At 44.2% G+C, this 26,807-nt stretch overlaps 1 protein-coding gene across 1 annotated transcript; it reads left to right on the forward strand.

Annotated features, from left to right (window-relative positions):
* Positions 1 to 1,647: 1,647 nt before the first annotated feature.
* CFAP206 (cilia and flagella associated protein 206) lies at positions 1,648 to 25,816 on the forward strand. The gene is made up of 12 exons (XM_054162450.1): positions 1,648 to 1,755; positions 4,406 to 4,489; positions 5,522 to 5,612; positions 6,934 to 7,122; positions 7,393 to 7,551; positions 11,985 to 12,193; positions 14,225 to 14,344; positions 15,147 to 15,345; positions 17,154 to 17,291; positions 20,911 to 21,104; positions 22,781 to 22,924; positions 25,578 to 25,816. The coding sequence occupies exons 1-12, from the start codon at positions 1,648 to 1,650 to the stop codon at positions 25,806 to 25,808; spliced, it is 1,866 nt and encodes a 621-aa protein (XP_054018425.1). The 3' UTR covers positions 25,809 to 25,816.
* The last annotated feature ends 991 nt before the right edge of the window (positions 25,817 to 26,807 follow it).

Raw genomic sequence — 26,807 nt, forward strand, 5'->3', positions numbered from 1 at the left:
CTGTAAAGAAGCTGCTCCTCATGTTGAGGTGAAATTGTCTATGTTCAAGCTTGAACCTGTTGTTTCTTGTCTTAGTGCGCACCACTGAAAAGATCTTGGCCCCCTCCACTTGACACCCACCCCTCATATTTATAGGCATTGATCAGATCCCCTCTCAGTCTTCTCAAGACTAAACAGCCCAAGGGCTCTCAGTCTCTCTTCACAGGGGAGATGCTCAAGTCCCCTAATCATCCTTGTGGCTCTCCATTGGATTCTCTCCAGCAGGTCTCTGTCTCTTTTGAACTGGGGAGCCCAAAACTGGACGCAGTATTCCAAGTGTGGTCTCACCAGGGCAGAATAGAAGGGTAGAAGAACCTCCATAGACTGTATTCACGTTTAGACAGACATAGGCCTATTCTTGCACACCTACATATAGCCATAGACACCCACACACATGGTTTGTATGCACATATAGATGTTTATTCACACATATACATATATTCCAATGCCTCTATATAATTTGTATATATGCAGGCATATATGTCTCTGTTTTGCATATACACACACATCTACTCTGTGTAAATATGTATTTCTCTATGTGCACCTCAGTGTCTCCTCTAAACAGGTATCTTGCTTGAGCAGACATAGCCCCACAGATTCACAGAGTAATTTGGGTTGGAAATGACCCTCAAAGGTCATCCTGTCCAGCCCCTGTGCAGTCAGCAAGGACACCTCCAACTACATCACAGAATCACAGAAACATTCAGGTGGGAAAAGACCCTCAGGATCACCAAGTCCAACCCCGAGCCCTGTTCTACAAGGGTCACCCCTAAACCATATCCCCAAGAACCACATCCAAACCACCTTTAAACACATTCAGGGTTGGGGACTCAACCACCTCCCTGGGCAGCACATTCCAAGGCCTGACCACTCTTAATCGTGAAGAGATGTTTCCTAATGTCCAGTCTAAACCTACCCAGTCTCAGCTTGAGGCTGTGCTCTCAGGCTGCCCAGGGACACATCGAGTCTGATTTTGACCGTCTCCAGAAAATCGGGCCTCAACCACATGCCTGGGCAACCCGTTCCTGTATTTCACCACTCTCATTGTAAAGCACTTCCTCCTCATGTCCAAATTAAATCCACCCTGCTCCAGTTTCGAACCGTTGTCCTTTGTCCCGTCACCACAAGCCCTTCTGAGCAGTCCTTCCCCAGCCGTCCTGTAGGTCCCCTTCAGATACTGAAATGTACCTGTGAGGCCTCTGGGGAGCCTTCGCCTCTCCGTGGTGACCAGCCTGGAGACTCGCAGCCATAGGCGCACACAGAGAGCCATAGGCGCAGCGCTTCCGCCGCCGGCGGCAGCGCCCGAGCCCCGGCCGCGCCGGGTCCCCGTGGCAACGGTGAGCGGCTGCTGCCCACTGCGGCCCTTTCTCGCCGCCGGCCGCCACCCGGGGCCGGTCAGGAGAAGAGGTGAGAGCAGGACATTTTGGGGGCGGCCGGGACGGTGGGAGCGCTGCCGAGCTGGGAGGGGGGGTCCCGACAGGAGGCGGCCGCGGGGCTGAGAGGTCTGGGCGGGGGGGGCACCCGCAGCCCCCTCGTGGAGAAGAGTTAACAGACTCAGCCGAAAACTTAAATACATGTTATTCCCGTTACCGGCTGTGCCCGTCCAGAATGGCTAGTGACCAGACTGAAAGTGTCCTCAAGAAAATAATTCGTGAAGTCGGCCAAGAATGCGCTGCCCAGGGACAAGCTGTTTCGGAGAGCTTGGTGGCGTTCCTGGTAAGCCCAAGTTAAATTCCTAGCGTGGGGGGCTTGAAGGGAGCTTGTCGTGAGGCGGGTGTTGGTCTCTTCTTCCAAGTAACGAGTGCTAGAAGAAGAGAGAATGGCCTCAATCACAGCATCACAGAATTTCAGGGGCCAGAAGGGACCTCGAAAGATCATCCAGTCCAACCCCACTGCCAGGCTTGGACTGGATCACACAGGAATGCATCCAGGTGATGCGAGGTGGTGGTGTCTCCAGAGAGGGAGACTCCACAACCCCCCTGGGCAGCCTGTAAGCTGCACCAGCAGAGGTTTAGGCTGGACATCAGGAAAAAAGTTTTAACTGCAAGGGCTGTCAGGCATTGGAACAGAATGCCCAGGGAGGAGATGGGAGTCACCGTCCCGCAAAGTGTTTAAAAGCTCTGTAGATGTGCTGCTTGGGCATATGGCTTAATGGTGGACTTGGTAGAATAGGGTTAATGGTTGGACTCCAACCTAAATGATTCTATGAATTGATTATTATTTCATCCAAGTATTTTTCTAATCATGTTTGAATTCTGTTGTTGCTCACCAACATGGTCTCATGATAGAAGTTTCTCATCTGGGCACAAGTAGCTTGGCAGTTCAAATTGTGTTTTAAGGCTTATGTGAGATAGGAACTTCATTTTACACATGGCCAATAGTTCCCCCTAGGTCACTGACTGACCCTACCCAGACCAAATGATGTGGAGTGAGGGCATAAATTACTCCTTTGGTCATAAAAGTCAACAAGATTCAAAATGCAGCTCCACAGCAGCCTGACTGGGCTGGGATGGTGGCATCTGAGGATTTGGGGTGACTTGACTTTGAAACACTGTGGTTTCTGTTTGCCTACACTGGGAAGTTTCAAAGGGGCATTCAATATAGGGTCCTAAAAACCTGGGAAAAAATGTACTTCATTCCTCTGAAATGCTGTTTGTGGCAGTGTAAGACCCTGAAAAAGCTGGAAGTTCTGATTGCTGGGAACTGTTTGACTCAGAGGTCTCGCTCAGTTTGTTCCTACAGATGCAGAAACCTTTCTTTCTGTTTCTAAAGTGAAGTGTTCCCAAGTTTTAATAACTTTTCTTCCCACTCTCATAAATGAGCAGAAGGGGATGACGCATAAGTGCATGTTTATTGCAGCAGCTATGCTAATTCTTTGATGTTTACCTCTTCCCTCTGCTGTGATGAATTCTTTTGTTTCTCTGTTAAGGCAGGGCTAGGTAGTATAAATGTGATGAATATTTCACAGTATCACAGTATAACTAAGGTTGGAAGAGACCCCAAGGATCATCAAGTCCAACCTGTCTCGACAGACCTCACGACTAGAGCATGGCACCGAGTGCCACGTCCAATCTCCTCTTGAATACCTCCAGGGATGGTGACTCCACCACCTCCCTGGGCAGCACATTCCAATGGCTAACAACTCTCTCTGGGAAGAACTTTCTCCTCACCTTGAGTCTAAACCTCCCCTGGTACAGCTTGAGACTGTGTCCTCTTGTTCTGGTGCTGGTTGACTGGGAGAAGTGACCAACTCCCTCCTGTCTACAATTACCTTTCAGGTAGTTGTAGAGGGCAATGAGGTCACCCCTGATCCTTCTCTTCTCCAGGCTAAATAATCCCAGCTCCCTCAGCCTCTCCTCACAGGGCTTGTGCTGAAGGCCTCTCCCCAGCCTCGTTGCCCTTCTCTGGACACGTTCAAGAGTCTCGATGTCATTCTTAAACTGAGGGGCCCAGAACTGGACACAGTACTCAAGGTGTGGCCTAACCAATGCAGAGTACAGGGGCACAATGACCTCCCTGCTCCTGCTGGCCACACTATTCCTAATGCAGGTTCCATGGTCTAGTCATGAGGTCTGTGGAGACAGGTTGGACTCGATGATCCTCGAGGTCTCTTCCAACCTTGGTGATACTGTAAATGGCTCACAGCAGCACTGTTAGTCTGATTATTTCTGTTTTTCTTCCCAAATGTGACAGCATGGCTTGGAAAAATAGATTTGGCTCAAAAGCAGCATTAATCAATGAAGCACAACAAATTTTTGTGAGTCAATAACTTGTACCAGTGGCTGGCAAGATCCCCAGCCTGCATACCCGTTGCAGAAATGCACACATTTCCCTGTATGCAGAGCATCATGAGTTTGGTATCTGCCTGGTAAACAGTCAAACTGAGGCATACAGCACCAACTGAGAAGTCTACAAACAACCATGATGAATCTGAATATATATATATAATTTATATATATATAATTTTTTATATATAGTTATATAATATATTATATATTATATAATATATTATATAATGTATAATTATATTTAATTTTATATATATATTATTTTTTATATATATATTTTATTATATATATTATTATTTTTTACACAGGTTTTTTTTTTCCTAGAAATTTTTTTTAGATGAGCTGTATTTAAACATTTCTTTGCAAAGCTTGTGTCCCAAAGAGGGTGTTCTTTTTCCTTCTGTGTCTGAGAAGTGAAACCAGCAAGTTTCATTTCATTATCAAAGGTCGAAATGGAAAAAGAGGAAAACCAAAGAAAAACATTGGCTGCATCTGAGATATTTCAAAGAATAAAAGGTGAGCTGCAAAGGGTGTATGTTGAGATGTGGATTAATAGTTTTCTTTTTGGCACTCTCTAGGTGAAAGCTGTTTGTTTAGGTCCGAGAAGTAACTTTCACCTGGATCAAAACCTTACAGAAAAAGATGTGCAAAGCCTTTCCCAGGTAACTCTGACACGATGATGGCAGTCATTACTGAGCTAAGATTCTAGCATTATTTGCTGTCTGTTCCTGTAACTAAAAAGCTGTTTTATTTTGATATTAACACTTCCACATTTTCAGTGCTGTTTTTTTGTCCTCATGGGTCTATAGCTAAAGACTGGATTCTTGGGGCCTATAAGGGCCTTTTGCAATTAGAAAAGGGATAATGGTTTTAAACTACAAGAAGATCATAGTATCATAGTATCAGTCAGGGTTGGAAGGGACCACAAGCATCCTCTAGTTCCAACCCCCCTGCCATAGGCAGGGACACCCCACACTCGATCAGGCTGGCCAGAGCCTCATCCGGCCTGGTCTTAAACACCTCCAGGGATGGGGCCTCAACCACCTCCCTGGACACAATTAGGTCACCTCGGAGCCTTCTCTTCTCCAGACTGAACAGCCCCAACTCCTTCAGTCTGTCCTCATAGGAGAGGTGCTCCAGCCCTCTGCTCATCCTCGTAGCCCTTCTCTGGACACATTCCAGCATGTCCATATCCCTCTTGTAATTAGGGGCTCCAGAACTGGATGCAGTACTCCAGGTGGGATCTCTCCAGAGCTGAGTAGAGGGGGAGAATCACCTCCCTTGACCTGCTGGCCACAGCAGATTAGGTTAGATACAAGGAAGACATTTTCTAGAATGAGGGTGGTAAAACACAAACACAGGTTGCCCAGAGAGATAATGGATACCCCATCCCTTGAGACATTCAAAGTGAGGTTGGATGGGTCTCTGAGCAAGCTGATCGAGTTGAAGATATCCCTGCTTACTGCAGAGGGATTGGACTGGGTGACTTTAAAAGCTCCCTTCCAACATAAAACATTCTGTAATTGTATGACTCTTGTGTTCCTGAATGCTAGTAAATGCCTTATGCTTTGCAGTGTTCATAGTATTTTGAGAGAATGGTTAGGGAGGGGGCTCTAGTAGTACTGTAAAACCTGTAGCATAGTCCCGTTCAGATGTTTCCCTGTGATAAGAAAGAACTCACCTTTCTCTCTTAGCTCTGTGTTTCCAGGCTGCTTGACACATCAAACCCATCCCTGAGCACAATTAAGATGCAAGTTTACTTTGATTTGAACTATACAAACCAAGGTAATTTGAATATAATTAACATGTTTTCATAGAAGTTGATTCTGAGTTTAGGATCTGATACCTCTCTCTGTAGGGCTAAAAATTATTCCTTTCAAATGACTGCTAACAGTAAAACAAAATAAAGATCCATGGAGAAATGTACTATATAGAAGTATGGTGTTTCAGTATGGATATAGCAGGGGGGGAAATGTATATTAGATTTGAGACTACACTCATCCTCCCTGAGAGAATGTAATATATTAGATTACTTAACAACCATTATGCATTCAAGTGCAGTGGCTGCACCTGTGTATCTGAAACAGAACTAGTAGCCAGAACTGCACCCATGTATCTGAAAGAGAACTTGGTGGTTTATCAATATTACTACTTGACATGAGCAGTCTTGAACAATCAGTTGCAGTTTTAACCATGCATGTTTTGGTCTTATCATTGGTTAAGTTCATATGGTCTGAGAATGTGGAAGAAAAGTGAGGTGGGGAGATTGTCTCTGATGTAACTGGCTTCAAATTTCAATGAGGCGGGCTGGAGCACAGGAAAGGTCTCTTCCAGCCTGGTCAATTCATTTCTATTCTATTCTATTCTATTCTATTCTATTCTATTCTATTCTATTCTATTCTATTCTATTCTAAATGCAGAACAAAAGCAGACAAAAACTGAAATGTTTCTGCATGGGAAGATCATGGGGAATGTCTTTTTGTTAGCAAAATTAGCCAAACTAGAGAGTGGCTCCAAAGTCATCTGGGCTCAGTAAGTTCAGTAAGTCCAGTAAGATTCTGAGATCCTGATTAGTGTTCAGATTTGGACCTGTAACTTCATTTGCCTATGAAGTAGGTGTGTGTGCACAATCTGAGGAGTTCAGAGAGTCAGAGACTTGCTGCTTAATTTGACCAGAATAGTTCTCTGGATTCTATTGCCTGATGTTAATCATGCTAGTTATGTTAATGTTTACTTCCACTGCTCTTCATTAAACAATATTAGAATAGAATAGAATAGAATAGAATAGAATAGAATAGAATAGAATAGAATAGAATAGAATAGAATAGAATAGAATAGAATAAACCAGGTTGGAAGAGACCTTCAAGATCATCGTGTCCAACCTATCATCCAACACCACCTAATCAACTGAACCATGCAACCAAGCATCCTGTCAAGCCTTGCCCTGAACACCCCCAGCGACGGCAACCCCTTGAAGATCTCTTCCATGTATCTGTGCTTCAGAAACCTTAAATTGGTCCTTTGACTGTGGAAATGAGTTGCACCCTCTGTATAAACCAAATCCCAAAGAATGTAGACAGCAGTTTCTATTTGTCTTCTTTCCTAGCTGGATTACTCAGTGAGCAGCGACGTGTTCTGGAGGGAAGGCTGGCTCCTGTGGTCAGAGAGATCACAGGCAGTCATCCTTGTGTGCAAGAAGAAATGGAGAATCTGTATCAAAAGATCATTAGCTACATGCTGCTGAGCTCTGGCCTGGGATCCCCAACAGATCTTGAGGCTGTCAGAGAGGTAACAGGTCAGTAAACTTCCAGCTGTGAAACTGGGCTTTTCTTACTGAGAAATGGAATTTCACTTTCTCTTTACTGATCTTTAGATGGTAAATTTTAGTGGTAAACTGTGACAAATGCTTGCTACCCAAAATGTCACTGCTCAGCCTGGAAGTCTGCATTTGCCATGGATTTGCTACTTTTGCAGCTGTTCAGGAGAGGGGATTTTTGCTTGTTTAATGATTTTCCTTTCTGTTCCCTTGCATTGGGCGTTTTCTCACCTGTTGTAACACTTACAGCTGCCCTGCAGAGTGTATTCCCCCAGACAGAGCTGATCACTTTCATCTCACTTGGTAAGAAGAACAAAGAGCAACAGCTGAAAAATCTTGCCATGCTAGTCACAGGAATTCGGTTGTACAACAAGGAACTGAGGCAAGGAGGAAGCAGCATTGATGACTGTAAGTAAACAACTGCATTGGGGCTGTGTATTCCCAATTCATTCTTCCCATCCCTCTTCACTGCTGTGGCTCCAATTATGTCTCATCTCTCTAGATAAACAGCTTTGACTCAGTGTCTGTAAACCTGAAGGAAAAGTACACATTTGGTATTTAATTATAGGCTTCTATGTAGACTGCTACTTTTTAGCTAATAAGCAGCCCTCTGTAGTTGATGTGGAAGGATTATATTTATTAACTTCATGCACTAATTTTCCTTATGATAACTTGTTCCCTGATCCCTTGCCATTAAGTGAATTAAATAGGTAATGTTTGCCTCCAAAAGCAGTTAATTAAAATCTTGAAAGGATACTGTCAATCCAATCACAATTTTCTGTGGAGTATGTGTGATAAGAAGCAATAAAAGTTGCTGAGGCATTATCTTCATTCTGGTGATTCAGAGTAACCTCTTCAGATCTTTCAATATGCTGTCAAAAACCTTCTGCATTTTGAATCTTTCTGCTTCTTTAATAAGCAGAAAATGTCAATAGCTCTGCTGGAGTTCTTCAAAAGCTGTATTCAGAGTAGGACAAGACCTTGCTCTTCCTATTTTCTCTTCTCCTACATTACTTCTTCTTACCACATTGTTTCCAGTAAGTTCATAATTAATAATCAAAGAAAGGAGTGATCAGAGGAAATGTTTTTGTGAATATGCATAGTATCATAGTATCAGTCAGGGTTGGAAGGGACCACAAGGATCATCTAGTTCCAACCCCCCTGCCATGGGCAGGGACACCCCACACTAGATCAGGCTGGCCAGAGCCTCATCCAGCCTGGGCTTAAACACCTCCAGGGACAGGGCCTCAACCACCTCCCTGGACAACCCATTCCAGGGCTTCACCACTCTCAGGGTGAAGAACTTCCTCCTCACGTCCGGCCTGAATCTCCCCACCTCCAGCTTCATTCCATTCCCCCTAGTCCTATCACTACCTGACATCCTGAGAAGTCCCTCCCCAGCCTTCTTGTAGGCCCCCTTCAGATACTGGAATGCATTTAATATTGTAGTTCAATGAGAAGACTTCTTGGTAGGAAAGGTCTGCAGCCCAATTTAAGGGTGAAACCTTTTATTTTAAAAGACTAAAGTTTGTGGAATGAGGGCTACAGCACAGAGCTCTCCTGCTAAGAAAATTGTGCTTTATTGGAAAGCAAAGCATTTGGTTAGCTACATGGGATTTTAAGTAAAGCAGTGTAAGTAGGAAAAAGAATCCACAAATGACATCAGGGAAAGAAGTAAGTAAACCTTATGCATTTTGGTGATGATGGTTTTTTTCTCAGATGCTAAGCAAGTCATTGTTGGATTTCTATGCTTTCCCACAAATGGAACATGGAGACCTGTTAGAATCATACAATCAATAAGGTTGGAAAAGACCTCAGAGATCATCAAGTCCAACCTGGCACCCAGCACCTCATGACTAACTAAGCCATGGCTCCAAGTGCCGTATTCAATCCCCTCTTGAACACCTCCAGGGATGGTGACTCCACCACCTCCCTGGGCAGCACATTCCAATGGCTAACAACTCTCTCTGTGAAGAACTTTCTCCTCACTTTGAGCCTAAATTTGTCCTGGCACAGTTTGAGGCTGTGTCCTCTTGTTCTGGTGCTGGTTGCCTGGGAGAAGAGACCAACCCCCACCTGGCTACAACCTCCCTTCAGGTAGTTGTAGAGAGCAATAATATCTGCCCTGAGCCTCCTCTTCTCCAGGCTAATCAACCCCAGCTCCCTCAGCCTCTCCTCATAGGGCTTGTGCTCAAGGCCTCTCCCCAGCCTCATTGCCCTTCTCTGGACATGTTCAAGTGTCTTGATGTCCTTCCTAAACTGAGGGGCCCAGAACTGGACACAGTAGTCAAGGTGTGCCCTAACCAGTGTTTATGCATCCAGTGTGACCTTCTTTAGGTGAACCTACCATGGGGGGTTGGACTCAATAATCTACAGAGGTCCCTTCCAATCCCTACCATTCTGTGTATCTGGGCCCCTCAGTTCAAGAAGGACCTCAGGGAACTGCTTGAGAGAGTCCAGCACAGAGCTACCAAAGTGATTAACGGAGCGCAACCTCTTCCTTATGAGGAGAGACTGAGGGAGCTGGGGCTCTTTAGCTTGGAGAAGAGGAGACTAAAGGGTAACCTCATTCATGTTTATAAAGATGTAAAGGGTGAGTGTCAAGAGGATAGAACCAGGCTCTGCTGGGTGATGCCCAATGACAGGACAAGGGGCAATGGGTGGAAGCTGAGGTATAGAAGTTCCATGGAAACACGAGGAAAATTTTTTTTCCCTGTGAGGATGACAGAACACTGGAACAGGCTGCCCAGGGGGGTTGTGGAGTCTCCCTCTCTGGAGATATTCAAGACCCACCTGGATGCATTCCTGTGTGATCTGGTCTAGGTGATCTTGCTCTGGCAGGTGGGGTGGACTGGATGATCCTTCAAGGTCCCTTCCAACCCCTGCCATTCTGTGATTCTGTGTGTGAAATGTCACCTTTTTATGTTGTGGCTGCCTCTATTATAGGTTCACTGGGCCTGCCTTACAGTCTGAGGGAGCATTTAAGTATCATGGTTATACAAAAGGCATGATTTACAACATGTTGTGGTCTTTGTCATATAATATTTGGGGAGCTTGGAATCTATTAAAATAGGTAATATCATTGTTAATCCTGATACATGTCTTACTTTACTATAACCTATTTGTTTTCACTGACCTGTTTACATGTCATGTTTGAACAGATGGAAAAAACATGGCATGAATTCTCTTAGGTCAGGAGATAAAATAGATATCTTTATACTTAAGGCCAGTGGTTAGACTGCTAAAGCCTTAATTTAAGTGTTATCAGCAGTCTCCTGGGGTAGGGCTCCACCTTGGCTTTTTACCCTGCTTCCAAAAAAGGTAAATTAGCTTTCTCCACCTGTGGTTAGGCTGCTGTTGATACCTGTGCAAATTTACTTCCCCTTTTGGCTTTGTTAAATCTAGTCTTTCTGTGCTCACAGGGTTTTGAGTAGAGACGCCTCAAAGCCTAATTACTGCACTGCTGCTTGCTGATAGTGCTGGCATTAAAAGTTCAGCACACACACAGAGCAAAAGGGCTGTATTTTGCACTTAAAGGAAGTGCCTAGGTCTTGTCATCCTCTTTCTTTGCATAGAGCTCTGCTGAAAGAACAATCATGAAATAATAACTAAACCCCCAGTAATTTATAGTATATGTTCTGTAAACTAAACCATGTCTTAGTAACTGTCAGATAAAATATGATTTATTGACCTGTGCCATTTGGGAGAGTTTGTGAGGTTTGCAAGCACTAATGCTGAACTTGAATGACTGCATAGGCATGTTTGTTTTCATGTAATAGCTATCTTCTGGTTTTAATCATAAACTTTAACTCATTCTCAGAGCACTGTTAGATATCAAAGTGCCCAGGAAATGGGGGACCTGTTATTAGTATTTTACAGATGAGAAAACTGAGAATTGAAAATAGTGCAGGTTGTCTAAAGGCTCTTAAGAAACCATGTCAGTAGTCACAACTGAACTACCTCACTAAAAAGTGAGTGTTCTCACAGCCTTGGATTTGAATCAGGTTGGACTCGATGATCTTAGAGGTCTCTTCCAACCTTGGTGATACTGTGGTACTGTGTCAATCTATCATTCTGTGATTATAAGCTTTCCCTCTACTCCACTCTGGTGAGACCCCACCTAGAGTACTGCATCCAGTTCTGGAGCTCCTGTTACAAGAAAGATCTGGATGTGCTGGAATGTGTCCAAAGAAGGGACATGAGGTTGATCAGAGGGCTGGAGCTCCTCTCCTATGGAGACAGACTGAGAAAGTTGGGGCTATTCAGTCTGGAGAGGAGAAGGCTCTGAGGAGACCTTGTTGTGGACTTCCAGGATCTTAAGGGGGCCTACAAGAAAGCTGTTGAGGGACTTTTTAGGATGTTGGGTAGTGATAGGACTAAGGGGAATGGAGCAAAACTGGAACTGGATGTCAGGAAGAAGTTCTTCACCATGAGGGTGGTGAGACACTGGCACAGGTTGCCCAGGGAGGTGGTAGAAGCCCCAACTCTGGATGTTTTTAAGGCCAGGCTGGATGTGACTCTGAGCAACCTGATCTGGTGTCAGGTGTCCCTGCCCATGGCAGGGGAGTTGGAACTGGATGATCCTTGAGGTCCCTTCCAACCCTGACAGTTCTATGATTCCCTGATTCTATGACTATGGTATTTCCATTGTTACTGTTTGGAACCACTTGACTGGTAAGATAGAGTAAGCAAGTATTTGGAAATGCATGATTATAAGGACAAAGTTTAGGAATCACAATTCTGTTGGGGGAGTGCTTTGCTCAAGTACTGCACTTCAATCATTTGCTACTGATTTAAATAATTCCTTTTATATGTATCTTTTATTTATTCTACACAAACAGTGCCAGCCATTCTGAATGAAGCCATCCCAGCAGCTACACAGACTGTCAAGGAAGGTCTTAATACTTGCCATATGCTAGCCTACCAGTACACAGCCCTGTTGGAATCCATGGAGGAGGACCAGCACAGATACACACAGCTTAGTTCTCTGAAACTAAAAGAAGCGCTGTTCAATGTGAGACAGCACGAGGCCTTCCTCCGCATCCTTCTGGTGAGATACCAGGAAGTTGTATCCTGTGGGGGTTTGGTACAGATGCAAGTTACCTACTTGTGTAGAACAGGAATATAAGAAAAAATATTCAGAAAGAAATTGAATGAAATTTATCTCTCTCTGTAACAACCTGCATCCCAGAATCATGGAATGGTTTGGATTGGAAAGGACCTTAAAGATCATACAGTTCCAACAGCATGGGCAGGGACACCTTCCACTTGACCAGGTTGTTCAAGGGCTCATCTGTCTTACTGAACTTTGAGTAGAATAGAATAGAATAGAATAGAATAGAATAGAATAGAATAGAATAGAATAGAATAGAATAGAATTGAATTGAATTGAATTGAATTGAATTGAATTAACCAGATTGGAAAAGACTTTCGAGATCATCGAGTCCAACCTAACATCCAACACCATCTAATCAACTAAACCATGGCACCAAGCACCCCATCCAGTCTCTTCCTATATGCCTCCAGTGATGGTGACTCCACCACCTCCCTGGGCAGCACATTTCAATGGCAAGTCAATCTTTCTGGGAAGAATTTCTTCCTATCATCCAGCCTCAACCTCCCCTGGTGCAGCTTGAGACTGTGTCCTCTTGTTCTGGTGCTGGTTGCCCGGGAGAAGAGACCAACCCCCACCTGGCTACAACCTCCCTTCAGGTAGTTGTGGAGAGCAAGAAGGTCCCCTCTGAGCCTCCTCTTCTCCAGAGTAAGCAACCCCAGCTCCCTCAACCTCACAGAAAGAGTGATTGCCCATTGGAATGGGCTGCCTGGGGAGGTGGTGGAGTCGCCATCACTGGAGGTTTTTAGGAGAAGACTTGACAGGGTGCTTGGTGCTGTGGGTTAGTTGCTTGGGCGGTGTTGGATTGGTGATGGGTTGGACGCGATGATCTTGAAGGTCTCTTCCAACCTGGTTTATTCTATGTATTCTATTCTATGTATGTATTCTCTCCTCATAGGGCTTGTGCTCCAAACCCCTCCCCAACGTTGTTGCCCTTCTCTGGACACGCTCCAGCAACTTTGTACCTAAATTGCTGGGTTTGGCTACTGTCAGATGAAAGACAAAAAGGATTAATTGTTTGCTGCCCTGTGACTTACATTAAATTTCTGGAGGTTTCCTTTTTAGGGTCCATTTCATTAACATTCAGTCTTAGAAAGTAGGACTTTTTTCTTCTTTGCATACTGGTACTGCCCCAAAAGTCAGGAGGGAAACAGTCTCCTTGGTCATTTGTCTCAGTTTGAGTCTGCAGACATCCCACACACATACAGAGTCATCATAAGAATCATAGAATCAGTCAGGGTTGGAAGGAACTACAAAGGTCATCTAGTTCCAATCCCCCTGCCATGGGCAGGGACACCCCACACTAGATCAGGCTGGCCACAGCCTCATCCAGCCTGGGCTTAAACACCTCCAGGGATGGGGCCTCAACCACCTCCCCGGACAACCCATTCCAGGGCTCCACCACTCTCATGGGGAAGAACTTCTTCCTCACATCCTGTCTGAATCTCCCCACCTCCAGCTTCATTCCATTCCCCCTACTCCTATCACTCCCTGAGATCCTGAGAAGTCCCTCCCCAGCCTTCTTTTAGGCCCACTTCATAAGACTTTGAGGAACACAATTCAAATTCTTGGAAACTGTTTTGTTTCTGGAGACCTTTCCATTTGTCATTAGTGAGACTATAGGGATTTATTAATCTTGCCTTGATATCATAATGCTTGAAAACATTTAAGTAAAAATATAGAGTTTTCCTATAAAAATTACTAGTATTTGTTTCATAGAAGTGCCTGGTGGCTGGATGTGGCTCTGAGCAACCTGATCTAGTGGGAAGTGTCCCTGCCCATGCCCTACACAGTTCTATGCCTACACACTTCTGGAAAAACATGTTTTGTGGAAAGCTAGGGTGCATTTTGTTCCTTCAAGCAGTTGCCTGAAGATAGCTGAATGAAGAGATCCAAGGAAATACTTACTGCTAAATACTCAGTTATTGTATTGTCATACTTCTTCCCTGAAGTAAGTTCTCTTTCCAGTCTGATGCAACTACAAGTGCTGAAGAAACTGAAAAGATGAATGTGCAGTTTGCAGCAACAATGGAGCAGCTGAAAAGCACAGTGCAGAATAAGGTTTCCATAGACACCAAAGAAGTTTTTGTAAGTAATCTAAATAGAAAACCTACTTCAATTATAAAAAAATTACTGAATTATTACAAAATACTTTGCTGATGAATTTGTACATAGTTTGTGTTAAGAAAAAAGTCTATATTGGTCTTATTATTACAGCACCTGTGATTTTTGAGGGGGCAACTAAACACTGCACTGGTTAGGCCACACCTTGAGTCCTGGGTCCAGTTCTGGGCCCCTCAGTTTAGGAAGGATGTTGACTCTGGAACATGTCCAGAGAAGGGCAACAAAGCTGGGGAGGGGTTTGGAGCACAGCCCTATGAGGAGAGGCTGAGGGAGCTGGGGTTGCTTAGCCTGGAGAAGAGGAGGTTCAGGGGAGACCTTATTGCTGTCTACAACTACCTGAAGGTAGGTTGTAGGCAGGTGGGGGTTGATCTCTTCTCCCAGGCAACCAGCACCAGAACAAAAGGACACCGTCTCAACCTGTGCCAGGGGAAGTTTAGGTTTGAGGTGAGGAGAAAGTTCTTCCCAGAGAGAGTTGTTAGCCATTGGAATGTGCTGCCCAGGGAGGTGGTGGAGTCACCGTCCCTGGAAGTGCTCAAAAAGGGATTGGACGTGGCACTTGGTGCCATGGTGTAGTAGTCATGAGGTCTGTGGTGACAGGTTGGACTTGATGGTCTTTGAGGTCTTTTCCAACCTTGTTGATTCTATGATTCTGTGAAGACCCTGGAGATCAGCCCTGCTATGTTCCCAGCAGAGATTGTTGTTCACAGCACGTGGGTTGCAGTACAGACCTAAACATAATCTGGATTTCTGATATTTTATTTTCTAGCCACTCTTTGCTGAGCTCTCTAACCTCTGGGCCAGCTTCCAGGATGAGATACTTCTGCTAAGATTCCTCACAAATATGACCAACAGTCTGCAACAGTTCTCAGAAATCCATTCCAAGCTTTTTCCTGAGGAAGTGCTAACATCTCTTCTGGAAGGAGTGACTGTGAAAACTGATGAGGAGAGGATAAGAGAAACCATGGGTACTGCAAATTACTCCTTTATATTTTCCTTTTTACACAAGATTTTGTGGTGTGAATACTCTTTACAGAGGGTTCTACGCATTGATTATTATGTTTTCTTACTAATCAGTATTTGCAGAGGGACCTTGACAGGCTGAACAGATGGGCACAGTCCAAGGGCATGAGATTGAACACATCTAAGTGCCAGGTACTACACATTGGCCACAGCAACCTCATGCAGTGCTACAAGCTGGGGTCAGAGTGGCTGGAGAGCAGCCAGGCAGAAAGGGACCTGGGGGTACTGGTTGATAGGAGGCTGAACATGAGCCAGCAGTGTGCCCAGGTGGCCAAGAAGGCCAATGGCATCCTGGCCTGCATCAGGAACAGTGTGGCCAGCAGGAGCAGGGAGCATTGTGCCCTGTACTCAGCACTGGTTAGGCCACATCTTGAGTCCTGTGTCCAGTTCTGGGTCACTCAGTTTAGGAGAGACTTACTGGAATGTGTCCAGAGAAGGGCAACAAAGCTGAGGAGGGGTTTGGAGCACAAGCCCTGTGAGGAGAGGCTGAGGGAGTTGCTTAGCCTGGAGAAGAGGAGGCTCAGAGGAGACCTTATTCCTCACTACAACTACCTGAAGGGAGGTTGTAGCCAGGTTGGGGCTGGTCTCTTCTCCCAGGCAACCATCACCAGAACAAGAGGACACAGTCTCAAGCTGCACCAGGAGAGGTTAAAGCTGGATGTTAGGAAGAAGTTCTTCATAGGCAGAGAGATTGGCCATTGGGATGTGCTGCCTGGGGAGGTGATGGAGTCACCATCACTGGAGGTGTTTAGGAAGAGACAGGATGGGGTGCTTGGTGCCATGGTTTAGTTGATTAGATGGTGTTGGGTGATAGGTTGGACTCTATGATCTCAAAGGTCTTTTCCAACCTGGTCTATTCTATTCTATTCTATTCTATTCTATTCTATTCTATTCTATTCCTGCCATGGTTTAGTTGTTTAGGTGGGTTGGATTGGTTGATGGGTTGGATGCGATGATCTTGAAGGTCTCTTCCAACCTGGTCTATTCTATTCTATTCTATTCTATTCTATTCTATTCTATTCTATTCTATTCTATTCTATTCTATTCTATTCTATTCTATCATATTCTATTCTATCATATTCTATCATATTCTACTATATTCTATCCCATTCTATTCCATTCTATTGTATTTGTACAGTAAAAGAAAATGAATCTTGGAGTGTGTGCATTTATTTTTCATGTAGTGTAGTTTAGGCTCTTAGTTTTATACATAAACTTACAACATAGCTGCTAGATACAAACATACCTTAGAAACCTGGCAGAATGGTCAGAGAAGACTACTTCTCCTTTTTTAAACATTGTATTTATTTCCTTAAATATATCCATGCCTTTTTATACCTATCAGAACTTCTGACATTGAGGGGGGGAACATAAAAGCTAGTCTAAAGGGAGTTTGGTTACCACTCATATTTGTTTGCAAGATGGTATCCCTAGCAACCAAATTACACTCCAGGGGATTTGTAATGCATGAGTGGGTGAAAACAATAGAAGAATAGGATACTACCTTCCTGGTGTTGTCCCCTGTTTCCACTAAACTAATGCTACTAAAATAGACTCCTGCAGAACTGATTTTCAGCAGGATCTGTCTTATGGCAGGGCTAAAGTTTGGCCTGTGGGATCTTGGCACTGCAGGTCATCCTGTGGAAGAAGAGAGTCATCCTGTGCATTCATGTTACAGTCATCCTGTAATAGGATTGGATTTTAAACATCTGTTTTGTTAATGATACCATTCCTTTGTTAAACCTTCTCTTAGGTACCAGAGTCAATGCTTCTGATTTCAAGAACCAAGAATGGCTTTTTCCAGAGTCTACTGATAATTTGGACCAGTTGCTAATCCAGTATTGTGGTTTCTGTGCACATGCAATTGGTGTGAAAGGCCTCACCCTCCCAGGTATGCTTTGTAGTTACATCTTTTTCTATGCTTTACATGTGCACAACTACTAGGGAAGATAAAGTGTCATTCTGAATGCTTCCTCTTATGTCAGAGCTGGAGTGATGTATTTTCTTGGTTGGGATTTTTACCTCAAATGACTTATTTCCCCTGGTAAAGTATGTTTCTTTTTAAAATACACAAATAAACTGCCCTAGATAGAAGGCAGGAGGGCTTCAAGGGAAAACAGACACAAGCAAGCAGAGATGGAAACAAGATGGGATAGATAAGCCTGCTTCGTGAAGTTCAACAAGGCCATGTGCAAGGTCCTACACCTGGGTCAGGGCAATCCCAAGTATGTAGGCTGGGCAAGGAGTGGCTCAAGAGCAGCCTTGAGGAGCAGGACTTGGGAGTGTCAGCTGATGATAAACTCAACATGAGCTGGCAATGTGTCCTGGGCTGCACCTCTACATCTCTACAACTCTACTCCTGGCCTTGCTCTCTACAACTACCTGAAAGGACGTTGTAGCCAGGTGGGCTTGGTCTCTTCTCCCAGGCAACCAGCACCAGAACAAGAGGACACAGTCTCAAACTATGCCAGGGGAAGTTTAGGCTTGAGGTGAGGAGAAAGTTCTTCACAGAAAGAAGTTGGCCATTGGAATGTGCTGCCAAGGGAGGTGGTGGAGTCACCATCCCTGGAGGTGTTCAAGAGGGGATTGTCCATGGCACTGCCATGGTTTAGTGGTCATGAGGTGTTGGGTGACAGGTTGGACTTGATGATCTTTGAGGTCTTTTGCAACCTTATTGATTCTATGATTCTGTGAAAAGAAGTGTGACTGGCAGGACAAGGGAGGTGGTTCTGCCCCTCTACTCTGCTCTTGTGAGACCCCACCTGGAGTACTGCATCCAGTTCTGGTGTCCCCAGCATAAGAGGGACACTGAACTGCTGGAGGAATTCCAGAGGAGAGCCACAAAGATGATCAGAGAGCTGGAGCACCTTCTCTGCAGGGACAGGCTGCAAGAGTTGGGGCTCTTCAGCCTGGAAAAAAGAAGGCTCCCTGGAGACCTTACAGCAACCTTCCGGTACCTGAAGGGGGTCTACAAGAAATCCAGGAAGAAACTTTGCAAGGGCTTATAGTGATAGAACAAGAGTTAATGACTTTAGGCTTGAGGAGGGTAGATTTAGACTGGATATTAGGAATAAATTCTTTCCAGTGAGGGTGGTGAGACACTGAACAGGTTACACAGGGAGGTCATGGATGCCTCCTCCCTGTAAGTGTTCAAGGCCAGGTTGGATGAGGTCTTGAGCAATCTGGTCTAGTGAGAGGTGTCCCTGCCCATGGCAGGGTGGTTGGATGTAGATGATCTTTAAGGTCCCTTCCAACCTAAATTATTCTGTGAATCTATGCACCTATAAATGTTTCCTCACACCTGTGTAACCCACACTAGGCCTGAATGCAGGTTTTGTTTACTGTCTTAATGTGTTTTAACACAAGTATGGGAAAATGGTCAGTCCTTCTGTTTTGTGTATCTGAGTGCTGCAAACAGCCAGCCATCTCTGCATCCTATGTGTTTTGAAATAGATGTTATAAAGTGCTATAAATCTGCTCTGAAAACAATGCAAAAGTGCACCTGATTAAGTCAACTCATTACAGGAATTTTTGTGGTCTCTTCTAAGGTCATTTGTCTTGAAAGTAAGCCTTGTTTCAGCTCCCTCACCAGATCATGTTTTCTATCTCCCTGTCCTTCATAGAACCTATCCATAGAGAATCTTTTTAAGCTACAGGAGGTAGGGAGTGAAATATTGCCACTACTTAGCAGTATTAAAACCCAGACATTTTAATGGCAGTGCAAATTTTTTGTTTGCTAATGCTCAATTACTTATTTAGCATTGTTTGCATAGGAGAACAACTGTCCTGGGTTAGACTGAAGGTCTTTTCAGCCCATTTCTGGGCTGTGAACAGTTGTGAAATCTTGAAGCCTATGAGAAATCAAATAGGAATGATTCTTCCTTAATTATATCTTTCCCTGCTAGCACTTCTGAGTCTTCTTCAGGCAAATGGTGAGTGTGTAACCTTCTGCTGAATAATCCTTGATAGAGTTTTAATTTGCCTAATTGCTTTTGGAATCCATTTAGACTTTGCTATGGGATATTCTTATTGTCAAGAGTCCTACAGTTATAATTATACATACTATGAACAGGGGGTTGTTTTAAGATCTGGCTTGATAATTTCTGCAGGCCTGAGTCTTTCTATTAGGAAAACCAGCAAACACTAATTGTATACTGGATGCAACATGTGGTTTTATAATCCTGTATCATATTTGTTTTCAGTTGCTTCTTTGCAGTGTTGAAAAGGCTTCTGCCTTTAACCCCTTCTTCTGTGGAAGGTAGTCCAAGCCTCTGATCACTTCCAACTCCCTTCACTTTATCTGTTCTGTTGGAAAAAAATGTATTTACAAGTGTATCACAGGATGTTAGGGGTTGGAAGGGACCTCTGGAGATCATCAAGTCCAACCCCCCTGCCAGAGCAGGACCATAGAATCTAGCACAGGTCACACAGGAACACATCCAGGTGGGTCTTGAAAGTCTCCAGAGAAGGAGACTCCGCAACCTGCCTGGGCAACCTGTTCCAGTGTTCTGTGACCCTCACAGTGAAGTTCCTCCTCATGTTGAGGTGGAACCTCCTGTGCTGTAGTTTATATCCATTGCCACCATCACAGGGTGCAAGTGAGCAGAGCCTGTCCCCTCCCTCTTGACACTCAGCCCTCAGATATTTATAAAGATTTATTAAATCCCCTCTCAGTCTTCTCCTCTCCAGACTAAGCAGCCCCAGGGCTCTCAGCCTCTCTTCATAGGGCACATCTCCAGTCCCTTCATCATCCTGGTAGCTCTTGGACTCTCTTGAGTAGATCCCTGTCCCTCTTGAACTGGGGAGCCCAAAACTGGATGCAATATTCCAGATAAGGTCTCACCAGGGCAGAGTAGAGGGGGAGGAGAATGCTGCTTTTCTTCCCTCCTCTGTTTGCATCCTCATAATTCCTGACATTCTTTTAGCTTTTTTGAATGCCATTTAGTATTTTCAAGGCAGTGTCTGCAATGATTCCAGGTCTTTCTTGGTCAATGACAGCTGAAGCAGAGATTGCCACTGTCCTTGAGCTCACTTTGTGTTTTCCTCTGTAAGTTATTTGACCTTTACTGACATTTCATTTTCTCTGCTAATTTATTGTCTGGCTTCTCAGCTGCTTCATCTGCTTCTTCAGTTAATTTCAGTGTTATGCCCTTTGGTATAAATGGACTGGTGACCTGCAGTCAAGTACTTGCTGGAAAATAGAAGGGAAACACTTGTGGCTATGGGCTCTTTTCCTGTGCCTTTGATGGAGATGTTTTGTCTGCTGTTTTCTAGCAGATGCACTGAGGCCTGCCTGATGTGAACTATTCAAAAGCAGCTGCACAGGCTTTTCTGTATTTACAAAAAGCTCACTTCCAGGGATTTCTTGTGATTTCAGGAAAAAAAAAGGAAGTGAAACTAACTTGAAGGAAACACAGAATGTTGATTGTAGGTGTCTTTTGTATTGGATATCATACTGTTCACTGTTTTATTTTGTGGGGCTCATTTTGGGTTGGGGTTTTTTTTTGTAGGAAATCCTGCTATTGGAATTTTGAAGCACAGAGAGAAATGTTATGTTTTCAGTTCCAAAGAAGCTGCCTACACCTTTGCTCAAGATCCAGATAAGTTCATCCAATTGAATGTAGAAAAGGCACAAGAATATGCAGAGCTAATTCAACTGCTCGAGTATCATCATCAGTTTGAGTACCTTGCTCCATATGCTCAGGTACACATTCCCCATGGCTCTGGCTAAACAACTGTTGGGTTTGTCTCTTCTTTACTTCACCAACTTCTTTACTGTGAGGGTGACAGAGCACTGGAAAGGCTGCCCAGAGAGGTTATGAGGTACCTGGTTTATTCTATTCTATTCTATTCTATTCTATTCTATTCTATTCTATTCTATTCTATTCTATTCTATTCTATTCTATTCTATTCTTCAGGATCCTCAGACTTGGTGGAGGTGGTGGAGTCACCATCTCTGGAGGTGTTCAGGAGGAGACTTGATAGGTTGCTTGGTTGCATGGTTTAGTAGATTAGGTAGTGTTGGATAATAGGTTGGATGTGATGATCTTGAGGGTCTCTTCCAACCTGGTCTATTCTATTCTATTCTATTCTATTCTATTCTATTCTATTCTGTTCTGTTCTGTTCTGTTCTGTTCTGTTCTATTCTATTTTTCTCTGGAGAAGACCTTTCAAAATCCACCTGGATAAATTCCTGTGTGGCTTGTCCTAGACAATCCAAATGTGGCTGGGGGTTGGAATAAATGATCTCCAGATGTCCCTTCCAACCCTTACCATTATATGCTTATAGCACATAAAGAGATGATACCCATCTTTAGGAAAGAATTATCTGCCTGTCATAGAGAATGCATGAAGGCCCATATTCTATTCTATTCTATTCTATTCTATTCTATTCTATTCTAGGTAGAAATCTGTTTGACATTGAACTACTGGAGGTGTTTAGGAAGAGACTTGATGGGGTGCTTGGTGCCATGGTTTAGTTGATTAGGTGGTGTTGGATGATAGGTTGCACTCAGTGATCTCAAAGGTCTTTTCCAATCTGGTTAAGTTAATTCAATTCAAGAGTCTCAATGTCCTTCTTAAACTGAGAGGCCCAGAACTGGACACAGGACTCAAGGTGTGCCCTAACCAATGCAGAGTACAGGGGCACAATGACTTCCCTGTTCCTGCTGGCCACACTATTCCTAATACAGGCCAGGATGCCATTGGCCCTCTTGGCCACCTGGGCACACTGCTGACTCATATTTAGGCAGCTGTCAATCAGCACCCCCAGGTCCCTCTCTGTTTGGGAGCTCTCCAGCCACTCTGACCCCAGCCTGTAGCTCTGCATGGGGTTGCCTTGGCCAAAGTGCAGCACCTGGCACTTGGACTTGTTAAATGCCATCCCATTAGACTCTGCCCATCTGTCCAGTCAGTCGAGGTCCCTCTGCAGAGCCCTTCCACCCTCTGACTAACATCTGTTCCTAATTTGGTGTCATCTGCAAATTTGCTGATGACTGACTCAATCCTCTCATCCAGATCATCAATGAAGATGTTTAAGAGGATGGGGCCCAGCACTGATCCCTGTGAGACCCTTTTTAACCAAAATCCTCTAAGCAAGCATTCACTTGGGATGTGTGAACTTGAGATTTAGTTGTGGTCTCTGTCTAAAGAGTCTTCTGCAAGAAATTCAATCCATGATATACTTAATGGTTTCTTCTTTTGAGCAGGGACAGAGGGAACACAAATATTCCTGAATGCAAAGGTTGTTATCCACTTGTGGTTTGCAGGTTTCTATTTGTTTTTGAAAAGCAGTGTATCCATAACACTCTCTTTTTCACATGTCTGTGTTCTTCAGATTTATGTTTTGCTTGGGTTTGTTCTATGTTTGTTTTCATCTAGGCCACAAAAGCAGACAAGTGTTTGATGAAACCAACCATAAAATGTGACAGTAGTACTCAAACTGATACTCATATCTTGCCTCCAACTATTGTGGCATCCTATGAATGGAATGAATGGGAACTGAGAAGAAAAGCTATAAAATTGGTTTGTAGAGTTACTACAACATTTTTATTGCTGGTTGACAAAGTTCAGAATAAATTGCTGTAAACTTTTGTTCCTTGCAACATAAATCTGTCTTTATTCAGAGATGCATGCTTTGTTCCAACTGCCTCAATTTTGGTTTTTCCCCAGCTAGTTTCTCTCCTTATTTCTAGACTTTCTTATTGATCCATTTCCCCCATATCTTTCTCCAGTTCCTCCCCTTCCCTCCTCTCCCCTCCCCTCCCCTTTGTTGCAGATTAAGACATCAAATTTTAGAGAGTGGCCAGGCAGAGAGGGACCTGGGGGTGCTGGTTGATAGGAGGCTGAACATGAGCCTGCAGTGTGCCCAGGCAGCCAAGAAGGCCAATGGCATCCTGGCCTGCATCAGGAACAGTGTGGCCAGCAGGAGCAGGGAGGTCATTGTGCCCCTGTACTCGGCGCTAGTTACGCCACACCTTGAGTCCTGTGTCCAGTTCTGGGGCCCTCAGTTTAGGAAGGAGGTTGACTTGCTGGAGCGAGTCCAGAGAAGGGCAACAAATCTGGGGAGGGGTTTGGAGCACAGCCCTGTGAGGAGAGGCTGAGGGAGCTGGGGTTGCTTAGCCTGGAGAAGAGGAGGCTCAGAGGTGACCTTATTGCTGTCTACAACTACCTGAAGGGAAGTTGTAGCCAGGTGGGGGTTGGTCTCTTCTCCCAGGTAACCAGCACCAGAACAAGAAGACACAGTCTCAGGCTGCACCAGGGGAGGTTTAGGCTGGATGTTAGGAAGAAGTTCTACACAGAGAGAGTGATTGGCCATTGGAATGTGCTGCCCGGGGAGGTGGTGGAGTCACCATCATTGAAGGTGTTCAGGAGGAGACTTGATGGGGTGCTTGGTTGCATGGTTTAGTTGATTAGGTGGTATTGGATAATAGGTTGGACATGATGATCTTGAGGGTCTCTTCCAACCAGGTCTATTCTATTCTATTCTATTCTATTCTATTCTATTCTATTCTATTCTATTCTATTCTATTCTATTCTATTCTATTCTATTCTATTCTATGTCCATACATAAATCAATCAACTTCCATCCCAGTTGAGAGAGATCTAGCTAGTGGAGTCTGGAAAATAGTTTGGCTCAACCTGATGCAAACACTGAATTTGACCAATTTAATCACTCTCCAGCTTCCACTGACTCAAATCTGTAGTCTTCCATCACTGGGCTGGATTCCAAGGACTTTCTCATTTACATGCAGGTGTCTGGATCCCACCACATGAGACTGTATTTTGTTACAGCATTATGTCATAGGATGAATGTGGTTTACACCTTTGCTGACATGGAAGGATAGGTGAAATAAGGAACATTTTTGTTGTTTCAAATGCTGACTTTGTAATATTAACCCTTGGTGAGAAGTGGGTTTGTCATTGTATCTATAGCAGTTTCTGTGATTAAACAGAGCTTTAATCATAAATTACCTTAACTTTTGCCCCTTGCCAAGGGATTAAGAAGCAATGTCTTCAAAGAAGACATTTTTCTTTTTATGTGATACTTTATGACACCAACCCCTAAAATCTCATCACTCTTGGTAGAAACCAAAGACTTGGTCCTGTATTTGTGTGGAGTCACCATCACTGGAGGTGTTTAGGAAGAGACTGGATGGGTGCTTGGTGCCATGGTTTAGCTGATCAGATGGTGTTGGGTGATAGGTTGGACTTGATGATCTCAAAGGTCTCTTCCAACCTGGTTAATTCTTTTCTATTCTATTCTATTCTATTCTATTCTATTCTATTCTATTCCATTCCATTCCATTCCATTCCATTCCATTCCATTCCATTCCATTCCATTCCATTCTATTCTATTCTATTCTATTCTATTCTATTCTATTCTATTCTATTCTATTCCAATATCCAGGATCCTCAGACTTGGTTTAGCTTGCAAATGCTGAGATTTATCCATGCCTGCCACCACTTTCAGTGTGTTTTCAGACTGACTGAAATTAATTTGAAGCTTTGAAAGAGTCTGCCCTGACAACAACATTTTATTCTAGCAAAACAAAGGCTTCAGCATTGAACAGGATTTGAAGATAATGACCCAAGGAAACTACAAAAGCAATGAAAGGCTCACTTAAAATTGTGTGGGACATCTTGTTCACACACAGAATCATAGAATTGTCAGGGTTGGAAGGGACCTCAAGGATCATCAAGCTCCAAGCCTCCTGCCATGGGCAGGGACACCTCACACTAGGTCAGGTTGCTCAGAGCCACATCCAGCCTGGTCTTAAAAGCCTCCAGGGATGGGGCTTGTACCACCTCCCTGGGCAACCTGTTCCAGTGTCTCACCACCCTCACATCCAATCTGAATCTATCCATTTCTACTTTTTGTTCCATTCCTCCTAGTCCTATCACTCCCTGACACCCTAAAAAGTCCCTCCCCAGCTTTCTTATAGGCCTCCTTAAGATACTGGAAGGCCACAGTAAGGTCTCCTCGGAGCCATACGTCCTGCTAGTTCAGGAGTCATCAAGTCACAGCTACAACCATGTAGTTAGTGGTGGTAGGGTGAAGTGGGCCATGTTCCAGGTTTGTGAAGCACGTGGATGTAAAAGATGGGAACACACCTGATGAGGGACTCGTGCTAAAATGTTCAAAGTTTTGCTTCATTGGTTCTTCCTGTGTCTTTAGGCCAATTTGCGCCACAAGTTGACTCATGCCGTGCAGACTGACCTCAGCCATATGAGGAGAAACAACTGCACCCAAGTGTACCTGCCAAAAGATGTTAGCACCCAGGCTAAGCGTGACAACTCAAGCAATGTACCCAAACCACAGATTTTCTTGGAAGGTCTTCGAGGAGGATCATCCCCTACTACTCATATGGTCAAAGTAGACTTAACAAGACCAATAGATGAAACCTAAGTGAAGGTGGAAAACCTGGAAGGTACATATTGAATATATATATATATGAAAATCCCTGCATAGATCTGAATTAAGATTAAATCTATATATATATTTCACTGTGTCTGTTGATTCCAGGAGCAGTTGATCTATTTCATCTGCCTTATCTCCTGAGGCTGCTGACTGGCATTACATGATAAACCTGAAGCACACAGGTTTAAAACAGTAATTTGGAAGCAAGATGTTCCCAAAGACTTCACCTTAAACTAGCATTTAAATGTGTGGGGTGTGTGTTCTGGGGCTTTCCTGAGGTTTTAATACAATGATTGCTTGCTGAAAACACTGCTGTTAATAGCCACGGGTTTTGGTACATGAAAAGAATAATGTAAGGCAAATAGCATCCCTGGAGGTGTTCAAGAGGGGATTGGATGTGGCACTTGGTGCCATGGTTTAGTCATGAGGTCTGTGGTGACAGGTTGGACTTGATGATCTTTGAGGTCTCTTCCAACCTTGGTGATTCTGTGATTCTATGTGATATGATGCCAGTGCTGCAGCTTCTACTGAGGTCTTATTCCCAGTGGTGTGAAATAAAACTGATCCCAAGAGAGTTTTCCAAATGTCACAGAGCAGAATCAAGGTAAACCCAGCAAAATGCTTGGTCCTTGGGCCTGGCCATTTTTGCTGTTATTAATCCAAGTGTCTTTGTATGGTAATAGGCATTACAAGGATAGGATAGGATAGGATAGGATAGGATAGGATAGGATAGGATAGGATAGGATAGGATAGGATAGGATAGGATAGGATAGGATAGAATTAACCAGGTTGAAAAAGACCTTTGACATCATTGAGTCCAACCTATCATCCAACACCATCTAATCAACTAAACCATGGCACCAAGTGCCTCCTCCAGTCTCTTCTAAAACACCTCCAGAGACGGTGACTCCACCACCTCCCTGGGCAGCCCACTCCAATGGCCAATTACTCTTTCTGTGCAGACCCACTTCCTAACCTCCCCTGCCA

Source organism: Dryobates pubescens, chromosome 6 (genome assembly GCF_014839835.1).
Source record: "Dryobates pubescens isolate bDryPub1 chromosome 6, bDryPub1.pri, whole genome shotgun sequence".
Lineage (NCBI taxonomy): Eukaryota > Metazoa > Chordata > Aves > Piciformes > Picidae > Dryobates > Dryobates pubescens.